At 39.8% G+C, this 27,835-nt stretch overlaps 1 protein-coding gene across 2 annotated transcripts in view; it reads left to right on the top strand.

Moving 5' to 3' along the window:
* The first annotated feature begins 1,062 nt into the window (after positions 1-1,062).
* The window catches only part of KIDINS220 (kinase D interacting substrate 220), a 64,369-nt gene continuing 37,596 nt past the window's right edge, over positions 1,063-27,835 (top strand). For both annotated transcript variants that reach the window (XM_063125141.1, XM_063125142.1), the window contains exons 1-16: positions 1,063-1,160; positions 8,159-8,303; positions 9,827-9,925; positions 10,514-10,612; positions 13,545-13,643; positions 14,547-14,648; positions 16,021-16,119; positions 17,106-17,303; positions 17,450-17,548; positions 20,361-20,459; positions 20,951-21,049; positions 21,375-21,552; positions 22,893-23,057; positions 24,447-24,626; positions 25,982-26,147; positions 27,457-27,608. In XM_063125141.1, coding sequence (XP_062981211.1) covers positions 8,196-8,303; positions 9,827-9,925; positions 10,514-10,612; positions 13,545-13,643; positions 14,547-14,648; positions 16,021-16,119; positions 17,106-17,303; positions 17,450-17,548; positions 20,361-20,459; positions 20,951-21,049; positions 21,375-21,552; positions 22,893-23,057; positions 24,447-24,626; positions 25,982-26,147; positions 27,457-27,608 — 1,942 coding nt within the window. In that variant the 5' untranslated portion in view covers positions 1,063-1,160; positions 8,159-8,195. The remainder of the gene's footprint in view (positions 1,161-8,158; positions 8,304-9,826; positions 9,926-10,513; positions 10,613-13,544; positions 13,644-14,546; positions 14,649-16,020; positions 16,120-17,105; positions 17,304-17,449; positions 17,549-20,360; positions 20,460-20,950; positions 21,050-21,374; positions 21,553-22,892; positions 23,058-24,446; positions 24,627-25,981; positions 26,148-27,456; positions 27,609-27,835) is intronic.

The following is a 27,835-nucleotide window of genomic DNA, read 5'->3' as shown; positions in this document are numbered from 1 at the left end:
TTTCCTCAAAAGGAGCATTGTGATAATTTTACACATATCTGCAGTTTGTCTCAGGATTTGTTTACAGAGCATTCTGGAAATGTCATGAAATTGAAGACATCCAATCTGGAAATAACCAAATACAAAAGAATAGCCCGGGGAGGTGAATGTGTATGTGTGCTATGGTCATGTGACTTTTGTAGCACTTAACGATGGGACTGACTTCTAAATTGACACTGCTAAATCGTCATAGAGGCCTAGCAGCTCACACACTAAGCTCTTTTTCAGCAATAGGCTGTAAATATGTGAGACTAATAAATGGTTAGTTTAGATTTTCTTGTATTGGGATTAATGCAAATAACATTAATCCCAAACCCAATCCCAGTCCTGTATAGCTGACGTGAATAAATTCTCTAAGGTAATGGTGTCCATATGAAAAGGAGGACAGGGCTCCTGTATCTTTAACAGTTGCATAGAAAAGGGAATTTCAGCAGGTGTTATTTGTATATATGGAGAACCTGGTGAAATTCCCTCTTCATCACCACAGTTAAAGCTGCAGGAGCTATACTAGAGTGACCAGATTTAAAAGAGGGCAGGGCACCTGCAGCTTTAACTATTGCGATGAAGAGGGAATTTCACCAGATGCTGTATGCAAACAAATGACACCTGCTGAAATCCCCTTTTCAATACAACTGTTAAAGATACAGGAGCCCTGTCCTCCTTTTCATATGGTCACCCTAGAGAATATAAACCCTCAGACTCACGCATCCGACATATGATAAATGTGAAGGTGACACGACACCAGAATCCCGGGCACTGGGTCCCCCGCCCCCGACCAAGAGGGCTGGAAGTCCTGCCACGGGCTGTGATTCAAGCCCTCTTCACCCCACCCGGCTCTGTTCCGCGTCCGCAGAGCCAGCCCCGCCTCCACAACAAGCGGAACGACTCGAGTTCTTTTGAACGTTAAGATCATCCCCCGCCCGCTGCAGCCAGACCCGAACACGGTTCACGTGACCGCGCCGGCGAGCCGGCGACAAAACGAAGGAGGCGGAGAAGGTAAGATGGCCGCCGCCAGCTACAGGGAGAAGCTGCTCCTCGAATAGCACCCAGGCGCTGGTCCTGCGCTGCCGCTACCACCCCGTCCTCCTCCTGTTTCAGTGGCTCCCCTTCAGTTCCTGCCGGTGAGGGGAAAGGGGGCAAGTAGCGTGGCGGGGGGGGGGAGGGTTTTGGCGAGGGTGGTGGTCGGGTGAACTGTCAAACAAAGGGAGTGGAGCCGCCCAGCCTCCTTAGTTCTGCCTAGTTCTTTTTGACTCCCGTTCCCCAGTTCACAGCCAAGCGCAGGTAATTGTGGGGTTGTTGCGGGGTTCTGTTGTCTCCTGTCTCTGGCTGTGTACAGGTTGCTGCCCCTCTTCCTTCAAGCCTTTAGAGTAAAACGTTACCTTATGTCATTTCCGAACGTGTGAATGCTTTGGATTTGCAACTGGCTTTGTATCGCCAACTTTTGGCATGTAAATTTACGGTGGTTCCACACGAGGCTTTTATTGTGCAGTTGCCTTGTGTCATTAACGAAATTGTAAGGGGTGCCCAGAAGTTATTTTCCATTTGTAGCCCGTTTGTGTTTCCTCGACATTTCTTTTGCTGTTTTTCTGTCTGCAAAACATCCATCAAGGAGGAGAAGGATGAATAACTGCACAATACTGAGTTGTCCATCTGGAAGCAGCCTTAGTTATTATTTTTATTTTTATTTATTTATATAGCACCATCAGTGTAGTCTGTAATTGGTAAGGAATTATAGTGGAGTAGCCATGTTAGGCTGCAATTCTATATTTGCTTACCTGCATTTAATGGAGCTTGCTTCTAAGTAGACATGTATAGATTGAACTGTTACAGCGAGGCATGCCTACACAGACACACATCTTGTGGCACATGAAAGTCTAATTGACTTAAAGTGCAATCCTATGCATGTCTACTCAGCAGTAAGCTCAGATTGCAGCCTTATTGTGTTAAAAAAAAATCACTCTAGCACAGTAAATCTGTTAGCTTTTAAGGTGTGAGTTTTGTTTTATGGTGAAAAGTGTAATTTGGTTTCCCCTGAGAAAAACAGACTGTCTATAATACAACAGACGGATAGTCTGTGATACTATGGAATACTGAAATCTTAACTAAAACCAACAGTCTTGTGATATTTTAAAGATTAACAGCACGTTCATATGAGAATTCCCAGATAAGTGTATAGGATTATGGTCTTATTGTAGCATAATCATTCATGAACTAGAGTCCACTTCATCAGATTCCAGTGCAATGTGTGAAGAACATTTTGGCACATTATCAAAGGAACCACTAACCTAATTGTCTGTTCTCTGTGTTTGTCTGCCATCAGTAGTGTGCTAGGTGTTGTATAGAATAAAATGCCTAGTGAATTTGCAGTTTAGTGCAAGAATACAAGTGAATAGAGAATGGTTAGAAACCTTGTAGGTCTTATATATGCCTTGTGGGCGGGGGGGGGGAATAGGCTTGCTATTAAAAGTGTTTAATATTATTCCATCTAGCATTTTACCTTTTTAAAACACACACAAACACAGTGTGAAAGGTTTTATTGTTGGAATATGAAAAAGTGCCATTCATACTGATGCCACGCAATTCAAGGACATTGCAATTATGGGTAGCAATGTTGCCCACTGAATAGTGCTATTCATGTCAGTGAATGGAATGATACATTTTTGATGAAGGATATTATTGGTTTTCGTCATAATTATTGGTGATCTGTAAGTGGAGGAATTAACATATTGTCCATTGTCATGGTTGGATCAATTTGTATTGAGGTTTAGACTCTCAACTCTCTGCAAGGGTGGGGGTACCTATTAAAATGGTCTTCCCACAGAGGCCAATGGATTCCAGAGGGTTCTGGGGGATTTTCCTGCAGGTACAGCTGGTCTTCCCATCGAATTCCATCAGCTGGGATTATTTGGTCTGATCCAGCATGGCACATGTTCTTATGATTGCTTTATACATGCAATATGTTTTATTAATGACACCTGGTGTATACACTAGGTCTGGCTCTAACTTTTCAGACCAGGAGTGATATCAGTTTTGAGCTTTTTATTATTAAGAAGGGGGCATGGCTAAAATTGTAGAGAAGGTCCCAGGTTCATCCTTTGCATTTGCAGTTAAAGGATCTCAGACAGTAGTGTTGGGAGAAAGAATTGTTACCAGTTGAAGTAGATTGCCCTGGGCCAAATATGCTAATAGTATGACTTGGTAGATGATCCAATAGTGTAAAAATGAATGTAGTGAGGGAAGAATGGGGATTGTGGCATCCCTCCATGTGTTCCTTTCTATACTCTTTGACCATCTGTCTGGGATTACAAAGGCAGCTTTATATGTTTGGTAGGTAGTTAGGTAGTTTGAATATACTTTTTTCTAGTATACCTCTTTGGTTTTGGGCAAATGAAAAATGTGGATTAATTGTTGACCTATGACTCTAGGTCTTGTCAGAGTAGTTGTTTACCTTGAGTAGGTTTGCTTTGCTTCTGAGTTCCTTTTTATTTATTTCTTCATGGCATTTTTACCTTGCTGATCTTGAAGACTGATACCAAGACAGCTACCATCAGGTTGCAGGAAAGACTGACAGATACATGGCAAATAGAGAGGAGAGGGGTCATTGGATAAAATATTGTGGTTGAATTAAGATAGGGCTTACTGTAAGCTCACTGAGGCTTCTTTGCCTGGTATATTGAAATGTTGTCAACCTGGTATACTGAAAGGCTGCCCTTTTTCTAAAGGTGTTTTCATAGCTAACGCTAAGGCTACAAATGAATATCTCATGTATATATGCTTAGAAATATGCTGCACACAGTACACTTTGCTGCTTGAATATAAATTGTACTAATGTAGGAGCGGAATTAGCTGAACCCCCACCCGCCATTAAGCTGGTTTTCAATGCCAGTTTTGCATTCATGTTGGGGTTGGAGGGACTGATCTTGAAATGCAGCTGATTTAAGCCTCATGCATTAGAACTACCTAACGGTGGTAAAAGCAGTCCAGATGATGCCTTGACTTTGTGTCATCTGGGCATGATAGGAAAATCATGAGCTTTGTTCCTGCCAAAAGCAGAACAAAGCACTTCCTTTAAAGCATGAAACATGACTATAGCATTTCCTTTAAAGTATGAAACACCACACACATGGATCCATCACCCAGCAAGTCCTAAGGCAGCATGTATAGCACCCCCCATCCGCTGTATCCCTCTGAGCCCTGCTAAATTGACTCTAGTGAAGCTTTTGGAATGGCATAATGGGGTTAATGAGCCATATTCTCTTGGGAGTAATCTATCAGCTACATGCTAGCAGTGGGCAGAGCCACTCCTTGTCTTTCTCTTTCTTTTTGCTGCCCCCTCCTCTCTCATACTCTCTGCCCAATGAGCTGCTGGCAAAGAGACAGATTGCTCTTACCAAAAACGTGAACTGCAAATAGCTTTTGAAATTTGACTGAGGGCTGCATGTAGCTGGAGGACCTCAGGTTGGCCACCCCGTGTTAATGGTTTGAAAATTGGAGGTATTTATCCAGGTATGTGTACAGTAGAGCAGGGATGGATATGTTGTGGGACTGCAACTCCTGTAATCTCTCACCATTGGCTCTGCTGGCTAGGGCTGATGGGAATTGCAATCCAACAACTTCCAGAGGACCACACATTGCCCCATGTCTGCTGCAGACAAGATGAGTGCAAAAGTATCTGAACGGGGTGGGTGGGGAAAGCAGCAGCCCTCACTGGTGTTCTCTTTCTCTGCCGTTGAGGTAGCCATGTTTTCAGTTGTGCTGTTGAGTTCAGGGAATAGCTCTTGCTAGAGCATCCCTTGGTTGTCTGGAAGGGTCCGTGTCTCAGTTGTCTACCTGGCTTGAATGTGGGTCTCCCTAATTGCAGTGCTGGTTGTTAAAACTTTTTTCAATATTCCATGCTACGTAATGAGACGTGTCCTCAGCTAGTCCTTTTCTGACTTACAAGTGACTTCTCAAATAGTACCACAAGAAGATGATATAGCTTTCCCCTTAGGCTGGCAATGTAAAGCTGTTAAGGCAGAGGATCCAGGGACTGTTGCAGAAGGATATGAATAATGATGATGTGGTGGGAGAGTTTATGATCATCAAACAAAAACTGGGTTCACATGCTCTTGTCAATTGAGATCAAAATAACCTCCTTTCAAAGTAACAGAGCAGTGCTTAACCTTTGGTCTATTGCAGCCTTCCCCAACCTGGTGCCCTCCAGATGTTTTGGATTAAACTCTCAGTATTCCTGACCTTGGACCATGTTGGTTGGACTTGATAGGACTTGACATCCAAACATCTGAAGGCCACCAGGTTGGGAAAAGCAGCCTTTTTGTTTCTGGTTCCTCTTTATAAATCACATTAAAAGTTCTCTTTAAAATCAAGGTGAAAAAATCTGCATGTGCAAGATAGCAGCTGTCAAATGCTTTTGCCATATGTTTACACTGGGCATTCATTACCTGTTGTGGAAGTGAAAGCAGCCTTGCAAGTAATTATTTAGTGCATGCTTACTCACCTGCTTCTTTCCCTTTTGCCCATCTCCACCGAAATATTGCTGGTGCCCACTGCCCCTGCCTCCTTCCTGCCACTCTCCTGGCTCTTCTAAATGCTATGGAGAACTGCAAAGAAGAGTCTAAAATAAATGCATCTCTGGTAATGTGGGCCTATTTAAGTTTCTCACTTGTCTCTAAAAACCTTGCATAATACCTGGGATAGCTTCACAGTGATGAGAAGCAGGAAGATTGATGGAGGAAAGAATGAGTAGCAAACTGCATGGCTGATCAAGGTATTAGTTCTGTAGTGTTTTACTGACGAACATCAATTATCCAGTGTCAGTATCAGGCCGTGATAGAGCACTGAGGATCTAGCTTTAAAAGGGTGTTCTATAAATTCCTAGAGGAGAAAGTTATCAATGGCTACCAGTAACAGTGGCAGTAATCCTATGTACACTAGTTGCTGGGGCACATGGGGTGCTGTTGCACCCATGTCCTGCTTCTGGGTTCTTGGTCAACCGCTGGTGAACAGAGTGCTGCACTAGATGGACCCTTGGTCTGATCCAGCATGGCTCTTCTTATGTTCAATGTTAATTCACTGAGAATGAATGTGAATGCCTATGCATGCCAATATGTAATAGGAGGTTTTTTTGCTCCTTGTGATGTTGGAGGCCAGTGGGATAATTAAAGTAGAGGCTTAAAGCTTTATTTAGGATTGAAGAATTGTTAGGCCATCTCTTGGATTTAGGCTGACCCGGAGCAGTAAGGCTTATCTGTGTTAGACAGGAAGCACAAGGTTTACAAACACCACTTTACATGAAATGCTGCCTCAGCAACTGGACTTTCTCCCCTTCAGGCTTCTTTTTTGTTCACCCTTACTTCATTGCCTTAGAACCAGTTTTCTAGTGATTGCATCACCTATTATGCAGTGCCAAATGCATTTACTAGTGTGTGTACATGCAATGCAATGTTGTCAACTTTGATTCCTTGTGTCTGTATCTATGCTAGTTGTTTAGTGGAAAAATGCACAATTGTGTGAGTCTTGCACCTGTATAATTGTTTACATGTACTTACACATTTGATGTCATTCAATGACTCAGACTAAAGAGGCTAAAACACTTCTGCCTGAAAACACTTCTATCTTGATGTTGGTTACTACATCTCAGGCTTGTGTCCCATATTTTAGTAACTTCGATATAGTGGCTATATAGATACCAAAATTATTTCAAGGAATGAGGGGGATGAATGTTGGTTGTAGTGTGCACTAGCACAACTGTATTTCATATTTTAGTTGTCACTCACCTGCCAAAATGGTTGACCATCATGTTGTGTTCTCAAGGTTGTGCATTTTAGGAAATAGGTTATCAAGAGAGGGCTGTTTGTTTTGCATTTCTTCTTTTTGTGTGTGAAACAAACGTGCCTTCCTTTAGTTCCTCTCTTCCCCTCATTATTCCGAAGCTTTGAAAATCTCAAACAAAATATTGCAACCCTGATGAAACAGGATTCTTTGGTAAAAAGAAAAGGCCAATTTTCATACGGCTCAGCTTTTTGAAAAGAGCTATCTATCCTAACAGATTGTTGAAGCAAATACTTCCATATGGCTGAAGTATCAGTTACTTTGCAGTTTCTCAGGTTTAAACTGAAGCTATGGACTAAAGCAAGTCACATTAAAGAGAATTCTCTACTGACACAGCAACTAAGTTATCAAATAGTGGTTTGAAATGTGCAAAATATATTTATAGTTAAGTAGCAATGGATTTTCACTTTTAAATGGAATATATGTTAGAAGCATGGATGCTTCCGTTAGGTAGCAGCTTGCTCAAAGGCTTAGTGAGAAGCTATCAGTGCCCTTAAAAGACTGCAAATGCCAGGTTTTACAGGTCATTCCAGATATAACTTTTGTTTATCTTTCAAAGTATTATGCAGAAGTTTGCATAGCACCAGGTTGTGAGTGGTGGTCATAAATTAAGAACTTTCCTTAGCTATGGGGATTTTTTTTATGGAATTGGGGCTGCTCTTCTTAAAATTTCTGTACATACTGGATAACTCTATACATAACATGCTTGGGAGTGGGTGGGTGTTCTAATTATTATTTCATACTAAGTATTAACTGCGGAACAAAATTTCATTTTACAAAATACAAATACTAAGTCAAATTTAATTTAATTATTCTGGGTTACTATCATTTCCCCCAAAATAATTGTTAATATAAATTATAGCTGGTTTCCAGCATGATACTAATTTCCTATATTATCAGTCCTTTTCAGACAACACACTAAGCCATGGTTAGGCTGCAAATGGTTAGTGCATGTTTAAACTGTGGTTATGTAGCCACCCTGGTTAGGAATGGTTCACATGACATGATAAGTCATGATTCACACAATACACTAAGCCATAATGTTTAGCTCAAAATGCTTAACCGCCTTGGCTTAGCGTGTCGTCTGAACAGGGTCATCAGGTCTCGGGTATGCTATCAATTCTACCGGACAAATTATCTCCATAACTCTATATGCAGCCGTTCTTTCTGTGTTGGTTTCTCCAATTCGTAACAGATTTTCAGCCACTGTATAGTCTCTATTCTCTTCAGTGTGAAAACTTGATACCACATCATTGACACATTAAAACGGACTCTCTTGTTAATACAGATACTACCTTTGTTGGAACTTGACCTTTTAATCAAAGATGGCAAGTCTGGTGTCTCAGAGTTTGGTGACATATGTGGAAGAAGAAAATGTTCCTGCTTTGAAGGCACTTCTTGAGAAGTGCAAAGATGTGGATGAGAGGAATGAGGTAAGATAAATTCACAACAATTCTTTTAAAAGTACTATATGACTTTTTAAATAACCAACGCTTTGTGCTGTAAGGTATAAATATGAAAAAGTATACTTTCATTTTACGTAGGCCAGGAACATCAAGCTTAAACCCTAGAACTTGCAGATATGGTCTTTTTTGTTATTGCTGCCTGTTTGACAGACACAATATTGACTAGGTTTATTTCTCTTAAATTTTTATTTGAGTTTGATATGGCATCTCAGTAATAATGAATTAGAATGATGAACCCCAGCCCCCTGTCCATTGCAGTTTTCTTAATTACTGTGTTCTTTCTTCCTCTCTCTCTCTCTCTCTCTCTCTCTCTCTCTCTCTCTCTCTGCCACTTCTGAAAAGTGGCACGTGCTATTTTGACAGTTCTGAATTTGGTTGTCATTCCCTGTTTGAAGCGAAGTACATTTAGCTCCTCCTGGGAACTCTGTGATTAGCACTCAGAGCATTTTGGAGGAAAGGAAGGATACAATGTACAAATATATCTGATGCAATATGTTCCAGTCATTCACGATTATGCATGGTTTAAATAACGTATGGGTAGTTGTGATGTGTAAACCAAGTCCAAGGCCTGGTTCATACGTAACAACAACCCAAAGTATGGGTTGATTATGGATTGTTGTTTAATTGGGTGACGTCATTGAATTATGGGTTGTTGTTAGGTGTGAACACTGTGTATATAGTTTAACTATGGGTTGTTAATCATGAACAACCCAGGAAAAGAATTCATGGTTTGTTGTTGGGTGGTGAATTCTGGGTTGTTTGTAATCAACAACACATAGTTAAACCGTAGTGCAGGATTCACACATAACAATCCGTGATTCAAAGACAACCCATACTCAGCTTGTACAGGTCCAAGTTTCAGTGAGTGGAAAGATACTAAGTTATGTATATTCATTGTTCAGTAATTTCTCAGGCACACCCTTGTGTAGACATAGTTTTTTTTAAAAAATGTAATAGATCGTAATAATTCTGAAGAGCATTCTTCTATTATGGGTACAGAAAAAAGTATCTTAAGACCAAGCAAGTATAATATTTTGGGAAGATACTTTCAGTGCAGTATAACTGAAGAACAAGAAGGGGACTAGGAAAAGAAACTCATTCAACACCAACTCATTTCTAAGTCTGTTTTACTTTTATCCTTCTAATAATGTGTTTAGGAGATGTGCTACCATTTCTATTTCTTACTTTAAAATCTGCAGCAGGAGTGGCAGAAAGTAGATCTGCAGATGTTTTGGACTTCAACTCTCAGCATTCCTGACCATGGGCCTTGCTGGCAGGAGCTTCTGGAAGTTGAAGTCCACAACATCTGGAGGTCTTCTTTCTCTCCATGCTTGCTCTGCAGTATAGAGTCTACATTTTATATATGCTATGCAGAAACAAAACATAATATGATCAATGGTATATAATATTCTAGTACAGGAGCATGTGTACATGTGCTTACGAATTTATTAGTTTTCAAAAATGTACATGCATTTTTCCTGTAATTGCAGAATGGTCAAACTCCATTAATGATAGCTGCAGAGCAAGGCAATTTAGAAATTGTCCAAGAATTGATAAAGAAAGGTGCCAACTGCAACTTGGAAGATTCAGTAAGTACTGAGCAGATGATCCATTGCTGTGCTTCCTCTCCTCCTCTTGTGCACACTATTCTGCACACACAATTCCCCTACTGCAAATCCCCCACCCTCCATCAGCCCATGTCCTGCACGTAGAGAGCCCAAAAGGATTGTACCATGCATGTCTTCTGTCCCATTCAGCCATTCATTTACAACGGTATATATAGTATAAGGTCCGCGAGTCACTCTTTTTTGAAAGGCTTCATTGCTTCATTGGAGTTACTTCAGCTGGCATGATTGCTTGGGGTGTTTCTAGATGGAGGGCTCTTATTACCAATTAGAAGGCACTGTGCAGCTATTCCATCTTTTCCTTCTTACTGGATTTTCTACGGTAAGGGAAAAGATGGAAGAAGTGATGAGAGAACATGAGAGGGCTACAAATGGAGGATGTTGTTGTCTTGACACCATCTCTCCCCACCCCGCATCCCAATAAATTCTGTGAATGAAACAGGGCCATGACATGATAAAAACTCCGTCTGGATGCACCCTTGGGATGGAGGAAGCTGCATTTAATTAGTTATTGCGTAGTTCAATTTCCTTAATTGCGTTTTCTCCTTTTAGGATAACTGGACAGCTCTTATCTCAGCAGCTAAAGAGGGGCATGTTGCCATTGTGTCAGAGCTACTTAGCTGCAATGTGAACATGGAACATCGAGACATGGTAGGATATATTTTTGCCCTTCAAATTGCAAAGAGATACTGCAGAACTTTTCCCCGTAAGCAGGCCTGTTCCCTTTAAGCAGCAGTACAGACGAAGCGGTGTGTTTTGCAGGATGTTTCCCCACAATTGTGGGATTTTCACCCTTTTGAAGTTTCACCCAAAGTTGAACCCACTTTGGAAGCTTTGTGAGAAGTTTTTGTTTTGTTTTGTTTTTTCCCTCTTGGAAAGTAGGGTTTTTTTTTGGAGCGTTTTGCAATTGCTCTTTGAAGTTCCTTTGTTCCAGAATTGCCACTTTAAGGCATTTTACAGAGTGTTCCCCCACACTGTTTCCCCCCCGATGTAGATTTGTACCCATTTACTCTTTTGCATAGAGTCTAGCCTATTTGTTCTATGTAGAAGGCATTGCTGGCAGATAAAGCAGGGGTGTGAGTGCCTGATATTGTGGATGACATTATTAGGTCTTGAAATAGTGTTGCCAGAGGGGAACATGGGTCTGCTACAGGGCCTGGTTCCTGTGTCTGTATCTTCATTATGTGATCTGTTACTGCTGGTGAGTAGCTGTTTTAGGTTGGGTGGCTATTTGTAAGCAAGTACAGGCATACTATTTAAGGCCTGTGAGAAGGAAGTGTCATTGACCAGGATGGGCTATAGATAATTGAGAGCCAGTGTGGTGTAGTGTCTAAGGTGTTGGACTGGGAGTCAGGAGATCCGGGTTCTAGTCCCCAGTCGGCCATGGAAACCCACCGGGTGACTTTGGGCCAGTCACAGACTCTCAGCCCAACTACCTCACAGGGTTGTTGTGAGGATAAAATGGAGAGGAGGAGGATTATGTATGCCGCCTTTGGGTTCCTTGGAGGAAAAAAGGTGGGATATAAATGTAATAATAAAATAATTGATATGTTTGAGTGGTTTTACCTGGGAACTATATGTGACAAGTGGTGTTCTGTTGTTTCCTCTTCTGGCTCTGACCTGCAATAGATTATTCCTGGGTACGGGTTTAGCTCTGTTGATCTGGCTTTTTCCCACTCTATTGGGTAGGTATTGAAATCTGAGAAATGCCTGATATAAAGCTTTAAGCTGTGATTCTCAGTCAAGTGAGACTGAACTGATGCAGGTGTATTATAGTTTTGGGCTGCAGACAAAGGTTTTTGTGGTGTGGTCTGGGTGGAATCCTGAAGGATGTAAGTATGTGTAGCAATCAATAAGTTTCTAATATAAGGTATTGCTTATATGTTGTCTATTATGTACTTGTACAGTAGTGTCTAGAAAGTGTACCTGTTACATGAACCGTCTAGAATGCAGTAAAAGATATTTAAGTCCTGGTGGAACTTTTCTATGAGTCTAGATGTTAAAGATGCCATCGACCTACCTCAGGTGGGGGAGAGGTATTTGGGACAGAAGCCAAGAAAGTGTTGTTCTAAGTCAGCCATGAAGCAGTTGGCATACCTGTGGCTATGCCATTGTTTGAAGATATGGATTCCTCAAAGCTGAAGTAATTGTGGGTAATTACAAAGTGGCAGAATTTAGTGGCTATCTATGATATCCCTGATGGCTTATAGTCCATCTTTGTGGGAGATGTTGGTGTAAAGGCCTCTACATATATGACAGGATGGTATTTTCTGGCAGATGGTCAATGTACTGAATTTCCTCAGGATGTCAGTGGTATCCCATATGTAACTGGGAGGAGTAGTGGCAAATGGTATGAGAAGGGCATCCATATAACTGGAAACCTCAACTATGATAGTACCAATATCTGAAAAATAGGCACTCACAGTTGCCTGGTTTGTGTATTTTGAATAGTAGAAGATGACTGGTCATGGTCCCTGAGGTGTATCCATGTAGATTTCATCTTGCACATGATATTGTAGTTCTTCTAGTATTCCTCAGGGATCTGACGATACGGTGCTGTAAAATGTGGTGTTTGAGAGTTGCCTCTCATCCACCTGCATGTAGCCAACCTGTTCATGATTATGACAGTTTCTCCTTTGTCGGCCTCTTTAATTATAATGGCAGTATTGTGTGTACCATAACATTCTGCGCAGCTCATACTGTGTGGTAAATGATGCTGTTTGCTAATTAACTCAGCTTGGGTGTGGTAGTGGATGCTCCGTGTAGTCCAGTGTTAAAATAAATTACCATTTCTGATATCAGATTTGTGGTGTTCTTCAGTAACTGACAGGAGAACATCTCAACCTCCCTAGACACTCTGTTGCTGACCTTAAGGTAGCCATTCTTGAAAAAAGAGATTGAAAGACAGATTTCATCAGAAAGCAGCTGACCTACAATTCATCAAGAAGTTCAACTCAATCTCCTGTGATTTAAATAGGGACATTATTTTAAATCATGCTACATGTTAATTAACTCACCAATGTAAGGATATGTGTATTATCAACCAACAGCTGTTTTGTGAAGGTCATGCTAATAACAATACTTCTTGCATTTCATTTTCCTCAGTGTTATAGTTCTCCCTCCAGTAATCCCCCTGTAACCTCATACATCTAATGAAGTGGACACCAGTCCACAAAGCCTTGCCTGTCACATGTCACTGGGGCATGACAGCCCACTGTGGGTTATTAAATGCCCGCCAGACACACTGTAGCCTCTGGCTGGCATTTCGAATATGCAACCCCTGCTTGGGGTTGTGTCGTGCAAATCTGGTGAGTGTGGGTTATGGTTTGTTTTAGGGTTATTTAACCCTTGCATAACCCACACTTGCTGGGTACGTATGAACCCACAACCTCTGAGCAAAGATTGCATGTGACTGTTGGTGCCCTCAGGCAACAATAAACCTAATGGTTACCCCTCTGGAAATTAATGTGTTTGCATCCTGAGAATTTGTTCTGTAGTTATGCAGTACAATCTTTTATTCAAATGTGTTTTAAGTGGATCTTAGACCTATCTGTACTATGATTTTCCTGTGTTTTGTTGTTAGGGTGGATGGACAGCTCTTATGTGGGCATGCTACAAAGGCTGTACTGAAGTAGCTGAGCTGCTTCTTGAAAGAGGAGCGAATCCAAACATCACTGGACTAGTGAGCTTTCCATATCTTCTTTTTGCATTGTGGACAACAGAAAAACAATTCTGTACTTAGAGAGTAATTTATCATAAGTGGCTTGTTGTTTGAATGAGTGAAGGGAAAGTGACTTAAAAGTTCCCCTTCTGGCTTTTGGCCGAGGACTAGTCACTGATAATTTGTGTAAAATTAATGTTTCTGCATGGAGAAATGTTAAATCGTAAGAAATTATAATAATACAAATATTAATGTGGTTGTGGGAGTTGGGCAGCTGTAAATTAAGAATAATAACTGATTCATTTCTAGTCGTGCACATCTAGCTGTGTGCAACAAGTGGTCCAGGATGGTGAAGTATATCACTATTCCCATCAAAAAATGAATCCAGCTAGTCTCTGCTGCCTTAATTAGCATCATAAGGCAAACGAGTATTGGCTGTGCATGTAGAAACCTGCTTCTATGCATGAATCTCCTTGTTCCATAGAGCTTGTTAGGTATTGAAGTCATGCTTGATTCTGATGAATAAGGAGGAATGTTTTTGGTGTATTGCTATACACTTTCTTAATCTTTGTACACCGCCCAGAAAGCTTCGGCTATGGGGCAGTATAGAAATATAATTAATAATAATAACTATTCAGGTTTATAGAGCATTACAGTACAGAAATTAATAATTGTCATTATTGTCAGAACCTTGCATATAAAATCAGACACTTTGAGTCTTGATTTCATAATTTTATATTGTTTCTGGTGCTATCCTGATTAAATGAACTGGAGTCCCCCAGTGAGTAGGGATTTTAGCTGACTTAGTTGGGAGCCTTTAAATTTTGTTGTTTTCTCTAGCATTCCGGGATAATTACTGCTTGAAAAGAGATATGAGCACACCTGCGTTTATTTTTTATAACTTTTTAAATCTTCTTTTCTAAGCAATACAGTGTCTATCCGATAATTTGGGCAGCAGGGCGGGGCCACTCTCATATAGTACAACTCTTACTGCAATATGGAGCTAAAGTCAACTGTTCTGACAAGGTACGCTGAGAATTGCTTTCTTTAAGGTACAGAACTAACTCACATTTAGAAGTTAAATGTATTAACAGCACAATTCTGTACCCACTTTCGTGGGAATAAATCCCGTTCAAGCATAGGATTGTGCTCTAAGAAGGTTATGAGATTTAGCATCCTGAGCTCTGATGTTTCATTACATGGGTTATAAGAGCAATTTAAGTTTAGTGTCCTTAATTCATATTAATTGTCCTTAATTCATATTGACTTTTTTAAAAAAGTTCTAACTAAAACCCGCTTAGGTGTGCAGCCAATGAGCACTTAATTAAAATTAAGCCCCAATGAAGACAGTGGCACTGACATCTGAGTACACATGCATGGGGTTTTACTGCATGTTTCTGTCATTCTCAAATTCAATTTATATTTATGGGTTGAAGTTACTGGGTTTTACAATCGGTGAGAAACTGTTGCAATAAACATGACACTACCATTTACAGATTTTAATTTAAACTCGATTTGAAAATGTTTACTTCTGAGCAATCATTCAATAGTACTGCAATAGCTTGTGCTACAAGTCCTTTATTTTAGCTCTAGTGGCTAGAAACATTTTAAGTTTAAAATATGATAGCAAATAACTTTTGAAACTCCTTACAAGAGCTCATGGTCTCTATATTGCCAAACACTATCTTATGATAATATATAAACCATTATTAGAGTTTTATCATTGGTTTAAGCTTATTCTCACATTATCCTAAAGACTGGCAGGTGCTGATCTCTAGATATAGTACATCATCTTCCATAAAGTCCTTATCCTTTCTTTAATAGCTTGTGATTTACCTTCCTCTGGACCTATATACATTCCAGAGCTCTGTCATGCCTATGTTTTGCTCTTCTTTTCCAAAACAAAGTATTAAGTTTTTGAAAATATTTGCTAGGTATAAGTAAAGGGATTCCACGTATAATGTAAAGTGTATTAATACACATCTTAAGTGTATTAATACACATCTTAAGTGTATTAATCTTGCCTCATCTTTCAATATCTCATGAAATATCGTTGATCAACATATTTAGATTTAACTTAATCATTTGAGATATGTCTCTGGGAATGATTATTCCCAAATAAGGGATGGAATCAGGGCACTGACGAAATTGACACAGAAATTTGAAATGGAAGTTAACAATGAGCTTTTCTGGCATGTCCTTGCATTAAGTTGAGATATTATTTCAAATCTACCTCTTAAAATCCTCCCTTTAGTAGCAAGAACTCCCCCCTTTTTCCTCTCCCTATCAAAGTGTGTCTTTGTTCCATCTTCGATATGTGGATTTGACATCTGTAACTGAAGCAGGTGTTAAGTTTTAGAAACAAAGTTATAATGTAAAATGCATTTTCTTTCTCCAGTATGGTACTACACCATTGATCTGGGCAGCAAGGAAGGGTCATCTAGAATGTGTGAAGTATTTGTTGCATATGGGAGCAGATGTCGATCAAGAAGGAGCTGTGAGTACTTCTTTACAAAACTGATTATGGTTAGTCTAAATATGTTTCGAATATAAAGCAGTAGATGGCATTGGGATCATGGTGTCTAAGTACTCCCCCTCAGCTGTCACCTATCAGCAGTCATTCCATCTGGCTGTAGCACAGTGACAGAATGAAGTGCTATTCCATCGCCCATGCTGAAAAACCAACTCCTTTTGGCTCGTCCTTTCTCTGAACTGTTTTCATCCCAGTTGGTTCTTATAAGACTTCTAATAGTGCTGTGCTAAAAATTTCTCCCACATTTTTTTGATCATTCTCTTTCAATTTGAGAGAAAGAAAATTGCTTTTGAAAAGAAATTTAATGGTGAAGAAAATTTTGGAAAATTCTCATTATTATTATTTATCATCATTCACCATACTTATCTATTCATTCATAAGTAATTAATTCAATCATGTTAGATTAGGTACTAAACTACAATTTATAGCCATGTACATATATCTTTTCTATAACATATTACTTTTTTAAATGAAAGCAGCCTCCAAAGTCTGAGTTTCAGTAAAGGAGAAGGACAAGTTAACATTTTCCCTTCTTGCCATTTGTTTCCTGAAAATTTCTTCCCAGCTGCTTTTCACGGTGATTTTTTTTTACAGGAGGGGAAAAGATCATGCAGACATGTCTTGTGCTGAACCTCTAAGACTTTTCGTTAAAATGTGCACAAGGCTGTATATAATATATTAATTGAACTAGGGTCAAAGAATGTATTAATTCATTCACAGGCAAATAGGGCCAAGCTCATTCATAAGGAAAATGTCGCCGCAGCTGTCTTCTCATCTGTAAATGTCCCATTCTGTAGAATGAGACAAAATAAAAAATAGCTTGGAATTTCTTCTAAAAGTAAGGGTTCTTTTGATGAAAATAATAATAATAAGGGAATGTAGTAATGTGTTTTGAAATGGAAGTAAAAATGTGAACTTTGTGTGCTATGTTACTTTTCCTCCCTGCACAGAATTCTATGACTGCGCTTATTGTAGCAGTAAAAGGTGGTTTTACGGATTCAGTCAAAGAAATCTTGAAAAGAAACCCAAATGTAAACTTAACAGATAAAGATGGAAACACAGCCTTGATGATTGCTTCAAAGGAGGGCCACACAGAAATTGTGCAGGACCTCCTGGATGCGGGAACTTACGTGAATATTCCTGATAGGGTAAGTATGTGTTTTGATCAGGTATACATGTATACATGCTCAACAGCAAAATATAAAAAGCTATTTTGAGCATACCTTAAATGTGCACTTTGATTCTGAAATGGAGGTGGGGAAAAACTTGACTGTGTTTTCTGTCCTGTTTGCAGAGTGGAGATACTGTGCTGATTGGGGCTGTCAGAGGTGGTCACGTTGAAATTGTGAGAGCCCTACTTCATAAGTATGCAGATATAGACATCAGAGGTCAAGTAAGTAATTCTGTGTTAAGTATTAAATATTAAGTTTCTGAAAATAGCTGTGTTATGTGTTTTCAGAAGCATCTCTTGGAGAGAAGAAGCATATTTATTTCATTTCATTTCATTTTATTTATTTATTATTGCATATTTATACTGCCCAAGAGTCTACGCTCTCTGAGCAGTTTACAACTAAAACCATAAAATCCAGATTAAAACTTTAAGATCACATAAAACCAGAATAAATTACAGTCCAGGGAAGGCTTGTTTAAAAAGATAGGTTTTTAGGAAGCGTTTAAACATTATTACATTTTCCGCCTCCCGAACCGCACGATATTTCTACATAGAGAGGGCATCCTGAAAATCACAGGCTGAGATACAATTGTGTCTCTGCTGATGGAAAAAGCATATGTCAGCAGATTGGGTTCCTCTCCCTCACAACAACCCAAAATTTGCTTTAGAGGGCTGGGGAGCTCTCCGGAGTGAATTTTTGGAGGGGGGGCAAGGGGGCTACAGAACAGAGGAGGAGAAAGGTCCATCGAACAAGTGGAAGTCTACTTATGCATCTTTGATGTAATCTGATAAAATCTCTTCATTGGCTTCCAATTCACTTCAGAATCCAATATAAACTTCTCCTGTTGACCTACAAAGCTTTTCACTCTCTATCTCCTTCCTATCTTTCCTCTCTCATCTCACACTATTCCCCCGCTCGTGCTCTCCGCTCCTCTGATGCCATGTTTCTCACCTGCCCAAGGGTCTCTACTTCCCTTGCTCGGCTTCGTCCATTTTCTTCTGCTGCCCCTTACGCCTGGAACGCTCTTCCAGAACATTTGAGAACTACAAGTTCAATCGCAGCTTTTAAAGCTCAGCTAAAAACTTTTCTTTTTCCTAAAGCTTTTAAAACTTGATTTTGTTCTGACTTTATACTGCTAGTTTTACCCTACCCTGTGCCTGTTTGGTGCATTCGCTTCCCCTCCTTATTGTTTTATTATGATTTTATTAGAATGTAAGCCTATGCGGCAGGGTCTTGCTATTTACTGTTTTACTCTGTACAGCACTATGTACATTGATGGTGCTATATAAATAAATAAATAAATAATAATAATAACAAGATCCAAGATTTACTGTTTTGGCAACTGAAGTCTTCATCGGGCTTAATTTCATTAACTAATGGGTCTAATCCAGTGAGTAATGAAGCACTTGCCTACTATCTTTAGGTGTACTGGTTAACATAAATTCTATTGTGTGTTTTTTTCGTGGAAGGTGGGTGCAGGTGGAGTTTAAAAGCATGTGAAATGACAAGTTCTTCTGACGGTGATGGCTAATGATCTATCAGTGGATCAGGACACCAACTGATGTTGCATATAAATCAACTGGATTCTATATTCACAATATTTCAGCTTTGTGTTGAAGGCAATTGAAAAAAATATACCTTAAACTGCATTGCAAGGTGTTTTTTGATGTTGCATTTGAGAGGTGATGTAGTACAGAGTCTTGCGGATGCTATAATGCCTTCTAAGTATTAGTCTTAATTTGTAGTTGAACACCAATTATGTAATTTACATTATGTTTCTCTAAGGCTCAATGAATGTCATCTGCCTTAATGTAGTTTCTTTTTTCCATTCTGACTTTTATCAATTTGCTATATAGGATTAAAAAGGAGCTGTTGTATGGCGTACCACAAGGTGCCATCCTATCCCCAATGCTGTTTAACATCTACATGAAACCGCTGGGAGAGATCATCCGGAGGCATGGGGCGGGGTGCTATCAGTATGCTGATGACACCCAAATATATTTCTCTATGCCTTCAGTAACAGCATCAGCTAAGGATAGTGTGTCTCCTCTGAATGAATGCTTGGAGGCAGTAATGGGCTGGATGAGGAAAAACAAACTGAAGCTGAATCCAGACAAAACAGAGGTGCTTGCTGTCAAGGGCTCTGACCTAGGTTTGGAGGTGTGTCAGCCAGTTCTGGATGGGGCTACACTCCCCCTGAAAGACTGTGTTCGCAGTTTGGGGGTGCTCCTGGATCCGTCACTCCAAATGACAGCCCAGATAGATGCGACGGCCAGGAGTGCCTACTATCAGCTTCGGCTGATACGCCAGCTGCGCCCCTTCTTAGAGTCAGAAGACCTAAAGACAGTAGTGCACGCGCTGGTAACCTCAAGGCTTGACTTCTGCAATGCGCTCTACATAGGGCTACCATTGTACCTAGTTCGGAAACTTCAACTAGTTCAAAATATGGCGGCCAGGTTGGTCACTGGTACACCTAGGGATGACCACATTACACCAACATTAAAATCACTCCACTGGCTGCCAATTAGTTTCCGGGCAAAGTACAAAGTGTTGGTCATTACCTTTAAAGCCCTAAATGGTTTGGGTCCAGGTTACTTGCGGGATCGCCTTCTCCCATATAGTCCGCCCCGCACACTCAGGTCCTCTGGGGTGAACTTACTTCAGTCAGCTAAAACTAGGCTGACATCAGTTTCCCAGAGGACCTTTTCTTCTGTCGCCCCCAGATTGTGGAATGGCCTGCCGGAGGAGAGTCGTAAAATTAACTCTATGTGTGATTTTAAGGCAGCTTTAAAGACTAGCCTTTTCCGGCAGGCCTATCCAGATCAATGTTAAATCATGAATTTTTAAGATGTATTGATTCCTGTTCTAATGTTGTTCCCCGCCTCGATCTAAAAGGAGAGGCGGGTAAGAAATACATTTATTATTATTATTATTATTATTATTATTATTAAATGCAAGCCATGTTTTACATGGTTTATGAAGTTAATCCAACCGACTTTAAAGTGATAATCAAAGATGTGTATTTCCTTTTAGGATAATAAAACTGCTTTGTATTGGGCTGTTGAGAAAGGAAATGCTACGATGGTAAGAGATATCTTGCAGTGCAATCCGGACACTGAAACATGCACCAAGGTAAACATAAAGTCCTCCTATGCATATTGACTTAAAAGCAATTCCCATTCTGTTCAATGGGGCTGACTCTCTAGTAAAGTGTTGTATACAATGGGGGCATTCCACTGACAGAAGCAGGGAGGGTGGGGCAATTCTCCCACTCACCCCAGCCCATCCTAAAATCTGAACTGAAGGGCTGGGAAACGCTCTGGAACAAATTTTCATGGTGAGGGGTGGGGAGGGATGGAAGGAGAAAGTCAAATTTAACCCTAAATATAACTGAACTGCATTCCGTGATATTGCGTCCCTGCCCTGTAGAGAAACAGCCTCTTAGGCTACCAAATCTGATCCAAGGTTAAACAAAAACTCAAGTGATTAAATTTGTAACACCCCCACCCCCTTTAAAACCTTTAAGATGGAGGTGTGGACTTAGATTTTTTGCAATCAAATATGATACTGTCCCACCTTTTCCTGAGGTGTTTACTAAATAATTTTTCTATTTTTGTTTTTAGGATGGAGAAACACCTCTTATAAAGGCCACCAAGATGAGAAATATTGAAATAGTTGAGCTTCTGCTTGACAAAGGAGCAAAAGTTTCCGCTATAGACAAGGTAAAATGTAGTTGTTGATAACTGTATCAAAGGGAAGTTGAAAAAGATGTTGAGGTAGAGAGTAGACTTTCTTTTTGTGTGGGGCAAAACCTGTCAGAGTGAGACTCAGTAAAATAATTGGTTGTCTGGACTTCTTTTTTTAGAAACAAAATTATCCAAGTGAGGAGATAAGTTATTAATGCTAGGTTTTATTACAGGATGTATGGGGATGAGGGATGTCAGTGAAGAGAAGTTATCATTTCAACTTCTGAGTATGTGAACTACTTTGTAGTAACATCTTTTGTTTTCACATACTTGCCCATTGTTTTTATGACAATTGTAACAGAAAGGAGATACCCCGCTCCATATTGCTATTCGTGGGAGAAGCCGCAGACTTGCAGAACTGCTTTTAAGAAATCCTAAAGATGGCAGGCTGCTTTACAGGCCCAATAAAGCTGGAGAGACACCTTACAACATTGACTGTAGTCACCAGAAAAGCATTTTAACTCAGATATTTGGAGCTAGTAAGTATTGGACATTTTCTTCTTAATACACTTAACCAAATGATCTCAGGAGTGTGCTACCTTGAATGATGCAAACTATAAATTAGGTAAAGCCTTCCCAGATCTTGTGCCCTCCGGATGCTTTGGAGGATTTGCTCCCATCAGTGCAAGCCAGCATAGCCTTTGGCTAGTAATGCTAGGAGTTTTAGTCCAAAACATCTGGAGGGCACCAGGTTGGGGAAAGCCCTGCTAAACTATGGTTTAGCGAGACATGAACAGGTCTAGCTTCCTCCCAGGCTTGCACAATCTAACCTTTCCTCTCCTGTGCGGCTGGGAGGAGTCTGGAAGCTTTTGTTTTCACTTGCTGTGTCTGGATCTGGAATTATAGTTAACATACACTATGCTTGACGTGAACAGATAAACCACAGTTTGAAGTTTGTTTGTTTGAAATGAATTATAGTTAACATTAACTATGATTTGTTGGTCTGGATAATGCAACAAACCAGCAGTGTGGGAGAGGGAATGTGCAAGCCTGGGAGGAAGCTAGATTCGATCACATCTTGCTAAACGAATGCAAGATCATCATCATAATTTTATCTTTTATTTTGGTTTTGGTTAGATATGTGGGCTTTTTGGTGTTATTTTTTTTAAAAGATCTGCCTATGTGCTTTAACTTTCTTAGATCAGTTTCTTACTTATTACAATACTCCAGCTTATGCACTGTCCTATATATGTTAGATCAATAACATTGTGCATGAATTAATAAAACATTGGAGAATTCTAACCACGTCCCATGTGCTGTACATTACTGTGATGATCATTGTTCAGTGAGTGCACAAATGAGTTTAATGAAGGCATACCTGGCCTGGAGACCAAGGGAAGATTAAAGCATGTATATTGATTGTTAGTTTGTGGTTTTTGTGTTTGCTGCTGCTTATAACTTGTTAATGTGTTTAAATGATTTGGGTTTTTCTTTATGTTGTACACTGCTTTGAGTGACTCCTTTTCTGGAGGGAAAAAGCAGGACAACATTTTCTTTAGATGAATAAAATTAATAAATATTGGGGTTGGAGAAAATGAAAGGATGCCAAACTTCTTTGTGCAAACGTTTGTTTTGAGGAGAGCCGGATGGCTTAGCAGAGAGGGAGATGCTGTCCTCTTCTTTGAGAGTAGCATGGAAAAAAGAAAGCAGTATGTTAATAGTATATGTCCTTATGCAGAATAGAGGGAGATAACAGGATATCAGGAGTTCGTAGTATATTTCCAAGTTTCTTTAATGGGCTCACCATAATTTGATGTCTGGTTATGAAAGCAAAATAAATAGATATGTAACACATTTATTCCATGAAACCTCTTTGCAGGACATTTATCACCAACGGAATCTGATGGCGATATGCTGGGTTATGATCTTTATAGTAGTGCACTAGCTGATATTCTTAGTGAACCAACTATGCAGCCACCCATCTGCGTTGGGTTATATGCCCAATGGGGAAGTGGGAAATCTTTTCTGCTCAAGAAACTTGAAGGTAAACATTTAATTCAAATACTTACTGTCATCTTGTTTATCTGTATGGTTTACAGAATGTTATATAATTGGTTTCTGACTCTGGAGATGGGTCTTGTCCTTTATCCCACTGTTCATTTGATTCAGAATAGAAGACACATTCAATTCAGCCCATAAGAGTTTCAGGCAATCAGCACATATTTTCCCCTTGGTTTTGAATGTCCTTACATATCATACTATGTGCGAGGCTTGATAACCTCCACATTAGATAATTTGGTAGCCTTATCCTACATGAATTTGGCTAATCCCCTCTAAAGCCATTTGAGTTAGTGGCCATCATTATATCCTGTGGAAACAAATATCTGTGTGCAAATATTAGCAAATATCTTTGTCTAATGGTCTCTTCTGAGTCTCCTACCATTTAGCTTCATTACATGATCCCTAGTTCTGGTATAGTCCGCTTTCTCCACACCACACATAACTTTATACATATGTATAATGGATAAAGATTAAAAACCACAGACATTGTAATCTTTCCTCATGAGTCACTGAAAATTTTGGTTGTCCTTTTCTGCACTTTTTCCAGCTCTACGATATCCTTTTTGGGGTGCATTGACCAAAACTATACAGTATTACAAGTGTGGTCACACCATAGATTTGTATAAGACTATTACGATATTATCTGTTTTATTTTCAATTCCTTTCCTAATGGTCCCCAACATGGAATTGCGTTTTTCACAGCCAATGCACACTGAGTCGATGTTTTCATTGAACTATCCACCACAATGCCTTTCCTAGACAGTTGCTTCCAGCTTAGACACCATCAGTGCATATGTGAAGTTAGATTTTTTCTACCTCAAGGTACATCACTTTCCATTTGCATATATTAACCTACATTTGTCATTTTAATACCCATTCTCCTGGTTTGGGAAGAACGTTTGAGAGCGCTCTGCTGTCCCTCTTTGCTTTGAGCACCCTAAATAATTCAGTGTCATCAACAGCCTCCTGTGTCTCCACTCCACAACAAAAACTTAGTCCAAAGGATTTAGGGGACACTCACTACTCAGCCCTTTGTGAACCAATTTTATTTATTTACTTATTTATTTATTACATTTCTTTACTGCCCAACAACCAACATTAAAGAACAGTAGTCCCAATACAGATCCTCAGAGGGCCCCACTTTTTACATCCCTTCATTGCAAGAACTGATCGTTTATTCTTTCTTTCTGTTTAACTAGTTACCGGAACATAAAAGAACCTCTCCTCTTATCCCATGACTGCTAAGTTTATCAAAAGCCCAAGTAAACAGTGTCTACTGGATTATCTCCATTATGGAATGGAGTTGATGTGACCTCACAGAGAACTGGTTTTGAGATTCTCTGTTGACTAAATTTCTCTTTCCTGTTTTTAGATGAAATGAAAACTTTTGCTGGACAGCAGATTGAACCTTTGTTCCAATTTTCCTGGCTTATTGTATTCCTTTCACTGTTGTTGTGTGGAGGCCTTGGTTTATTGCTCTCATTCACTGTAGATGCAAAACTTGGAATTGCAGTGGCACTAAGCATACTGGCACTGCTATATGTATTTTTCAGTAAGTCTTGTTTTAAGTTGAATCAATCTTTAAAATTTTCTGTGTTTGCAGACTTAACTTGAAAATGAAACCAAGTTAGAACTAGTTGAAATAAATTATGACACTTGTAGGACTGGAGATCATAAAAGGATTTTGTATCTATTGGTGACTCCTGCTTTGCGGAGCGGGGGAGCCCATTTTTGCAAATGCTTCGGGGGAGTCTCTGGAAGTAATTCAAATGGTTTGGGGGACCCTCTGGAACCCTGGAAGGGGAGCACTGGGGATTGCAGGGGTAAAGAGGAATCGCTGATAGTCACCCTCCTTTGCTCAGAGCATCCCATGAGTGGAATTATACCTATGGGAATTCTGGGTTGCCATTGTGGTGTAGTGGCTAAAGTGTTGGACTGGGAGTCGGGAGATCCGGGTTCCATTCCCCACTCAGCCATGGAAACCCACTGGGTGACTCTGGACCAGTCACAGACTCTCAGCCCAACCTACCTCACAGGGTTGTTGTGAAGATAAAATGGAGAGGAGGAGGATTATGTATGCTGCCTTGGGTTCCTTGGAGGAGAAAAGGTGGAATATAAATGCAAAAATAAATAAATAGATTTTTAACATTATTGATATATTAAATGTGGATGATAGTAAAAATATTTGCAATATGCAACCCTCACTCAGCATTGTCATGTCATGCAAACCCATCAAGTGTGAGTTATGTGAGGATTAAACAGTCCTAAACAGATAATAGGTTATACGAGATTTGTTTAACTGTCGCATAACTTGTGCTTGCTGGGCTGATACAACACGACAACCCCTGAGCAGAGGTTGCATATTCAAAATGGCAGCCACATACATCCCAATGTGCCACAGCCTCTTGGTGGGTTAAACAACACGCAGTGGGCTGTCGTGTCATGCAAAAAGCCCTATTGTGATCCATTTAATTCTGAAGGTTATTGAGTGATGTTCGACAACACTTTCAGTGGCAGTGATGTAGAGAGATACACAATGCAACTGCACTAGAATTTGCACATTCCCTTAAAGTCCTCTCACATTTACTGAATGGTAGTTCAGTAAAGTAAAATATTAGTTTGGGGTATTGTCTCTCAAAGAAATGGTATCAATGCTGTGAGAATTTAATAGGTAGTTTGGGATCTGTTAGACATGTACATTAGGATCACTAACTGCTTCCATAATGCTTTGGCCATAAACATGGTGTTGGGACTAAATGAAGATTTTTAAATGATGATTTTCATATAAAGCAATGACACCAGTTAAAATGTGCTTAGTGTCAATGGCTTTTTATGTGTTGCTTTCTCCTTTTAAATCTTCTAGAACTGCTATTAACTCTCAGGGTATTTGTAAAACATCTCTTCTAGCTGTGATATACTTCGGTAGCCGAAGAGAAGGAGAGAACTGGAACTGGGCTTGGGTGTTAAGTACGAGGCTGGCAAGACATATTGGCTACATGGAGTTGCTACTTAAACTCATGTTTGTGAACCCACCTGAGCTGCCAGAGCAAACGACTAAAGCCTTACCTGTCAGGTTAGAACGATTTAACATAATTATTCTTCCCTTGAAAATAATGCCTGAGATTTTTTAAAAATAAAAAAGGTTTGTTGATAAACACATGTATTTATTTTATCTGTCACACTTGTAAACTGTTAAACATAGTAAGATCCCTCAGCGGTTCACAATAATTTGATGGAGATACTGGGCTATGATTTTTTTGCCATGTACTAACTGATATTCTTGAAATACTGGCTGTACAGCTACACATCTGTGTAAGACTGCACAGGGTATGGCGAAGCAGGAAATCTGTTTTCTTTAGCATTCTGTTTTACTACAACATCTTGGAACTGAATCCGACCATCCTGAAATGGCTGTACTATGAAAACATTGTTTTTCATCCTGTGTATATCCAGCTTTATCTGGATTTGTTCATTTATAAGTGGGTTAGTCTCTTAGGATAATTGCCCAGCAACAAGTTATATAGAGAAATTTATTGACATAACAGTGGCAGACCTCTTTGTAATGATGTGCAATATTGCAACCCATTGGGGGTGCTTCCTGATGAGGCTTTTAATGTGTAATTACCCTGTCTCATTCACAGAAATTTAAGGGGGTCCAGCCGACATCAGCATCCACTTGTAAACTTCCCATATTTTCCCACTGCTGCTTCTATCTTTTTTCCCCTGTGGAAAATCATTTTAAGGAAGAAGGGGTGGAATACCTGCACCGTGACTTGATGGTTACTGCTAGTACCCCATCATCTAAAAACAGCCCGGTACTAGTAAAGAAGAGTATTTTCCTAGCAGTACTATGAAGATCTTCAGCAGAAATGCTCTTTAATGAAGCTACCAAAGCTTTACTGGAGTTCCTCTAAGGCTGTCCTGCGCAGAGTGGCATGTCCTTGTGACTTAGCTTTTTCACTTACCTGGAATCCTAATTTAACACAGTGGCCCCATTCAGAAGCCATCATAAACCATGGCTTTCACCACGATGGTTAAGCCAGAAATCCAGGGCATGTTCAGAAGACACCTTAAACCATGGCTTTAGCCATGGTGAATAAAGCTTTTTGCCTTAGTCATAGTGGTTAAAGCCATGGTTTAAGATGTCTTTTGAACGGGGCCAGTAATTGCTAATTTTCATTTGTAACAATTTATAGAGTTACGAAGTGAATTCATTTTATTTTTAAAAAAAGTAGGGCTATGTAGCAAATAAAAACCAACCAGTGATAATGGAAGAATACTGTATTAACAGCAGCTCAGCAGTTTAAGGTTGTGTATCTTAATGACAGGGAAAGCTTATTCCTAACAGCCAAGAATAATCTAAAGCTGTTGTTTGTGTTTAGATTTTTATTTACAGATTACAATAGACTGTCCAGCGTAGGCGGAGAAACTTCAATGGCTGAGATGATTGCCACGCTCTCAGATGCTTGTGAGAGAGAATTTGGTTTCTTAGCAACACGTCTTTTTCGAGTATTCAAGACGGAAGATACTCAAGGTATTTTTACACTGAATTGCTGTTACCACTGAAGAGGTTCTGTTTTATGAATACGTTTTCCCTTAAGCATTCAGACAAATATAGAACTACTAAATGTAGTATTTCTGCTCAAGGTAGAAAGGTAAACTGCAAAACTGTAACATTTTTATTATGGTCTTCTGCTTAAAATAGATAGAGAGTTGCATTAAAAGAAGACAAACAAAGCTTTTGCATAATTATATGAACCC

Source organism: Elgaria multicarinata, chromosome 4 (genome assembly GCF_023053635.1).
Source record: "Elgaria multicarinata webbii isolate HBS135686 ecotype San Diego chromosome 4, rElgMul1.1.pri, whole genome shotgun sequence".
Lineage (NCBI taxonomy): Eukaryota > Metazoa > Chordata > Lepidosauria > Squamata > Anguidae > Elgaria > Elgaria multicarinata.
Note: the sequence above shows the minus strand (reverse complement) of the source record. Positions and strands in the feature narration are given on the sequence as shown.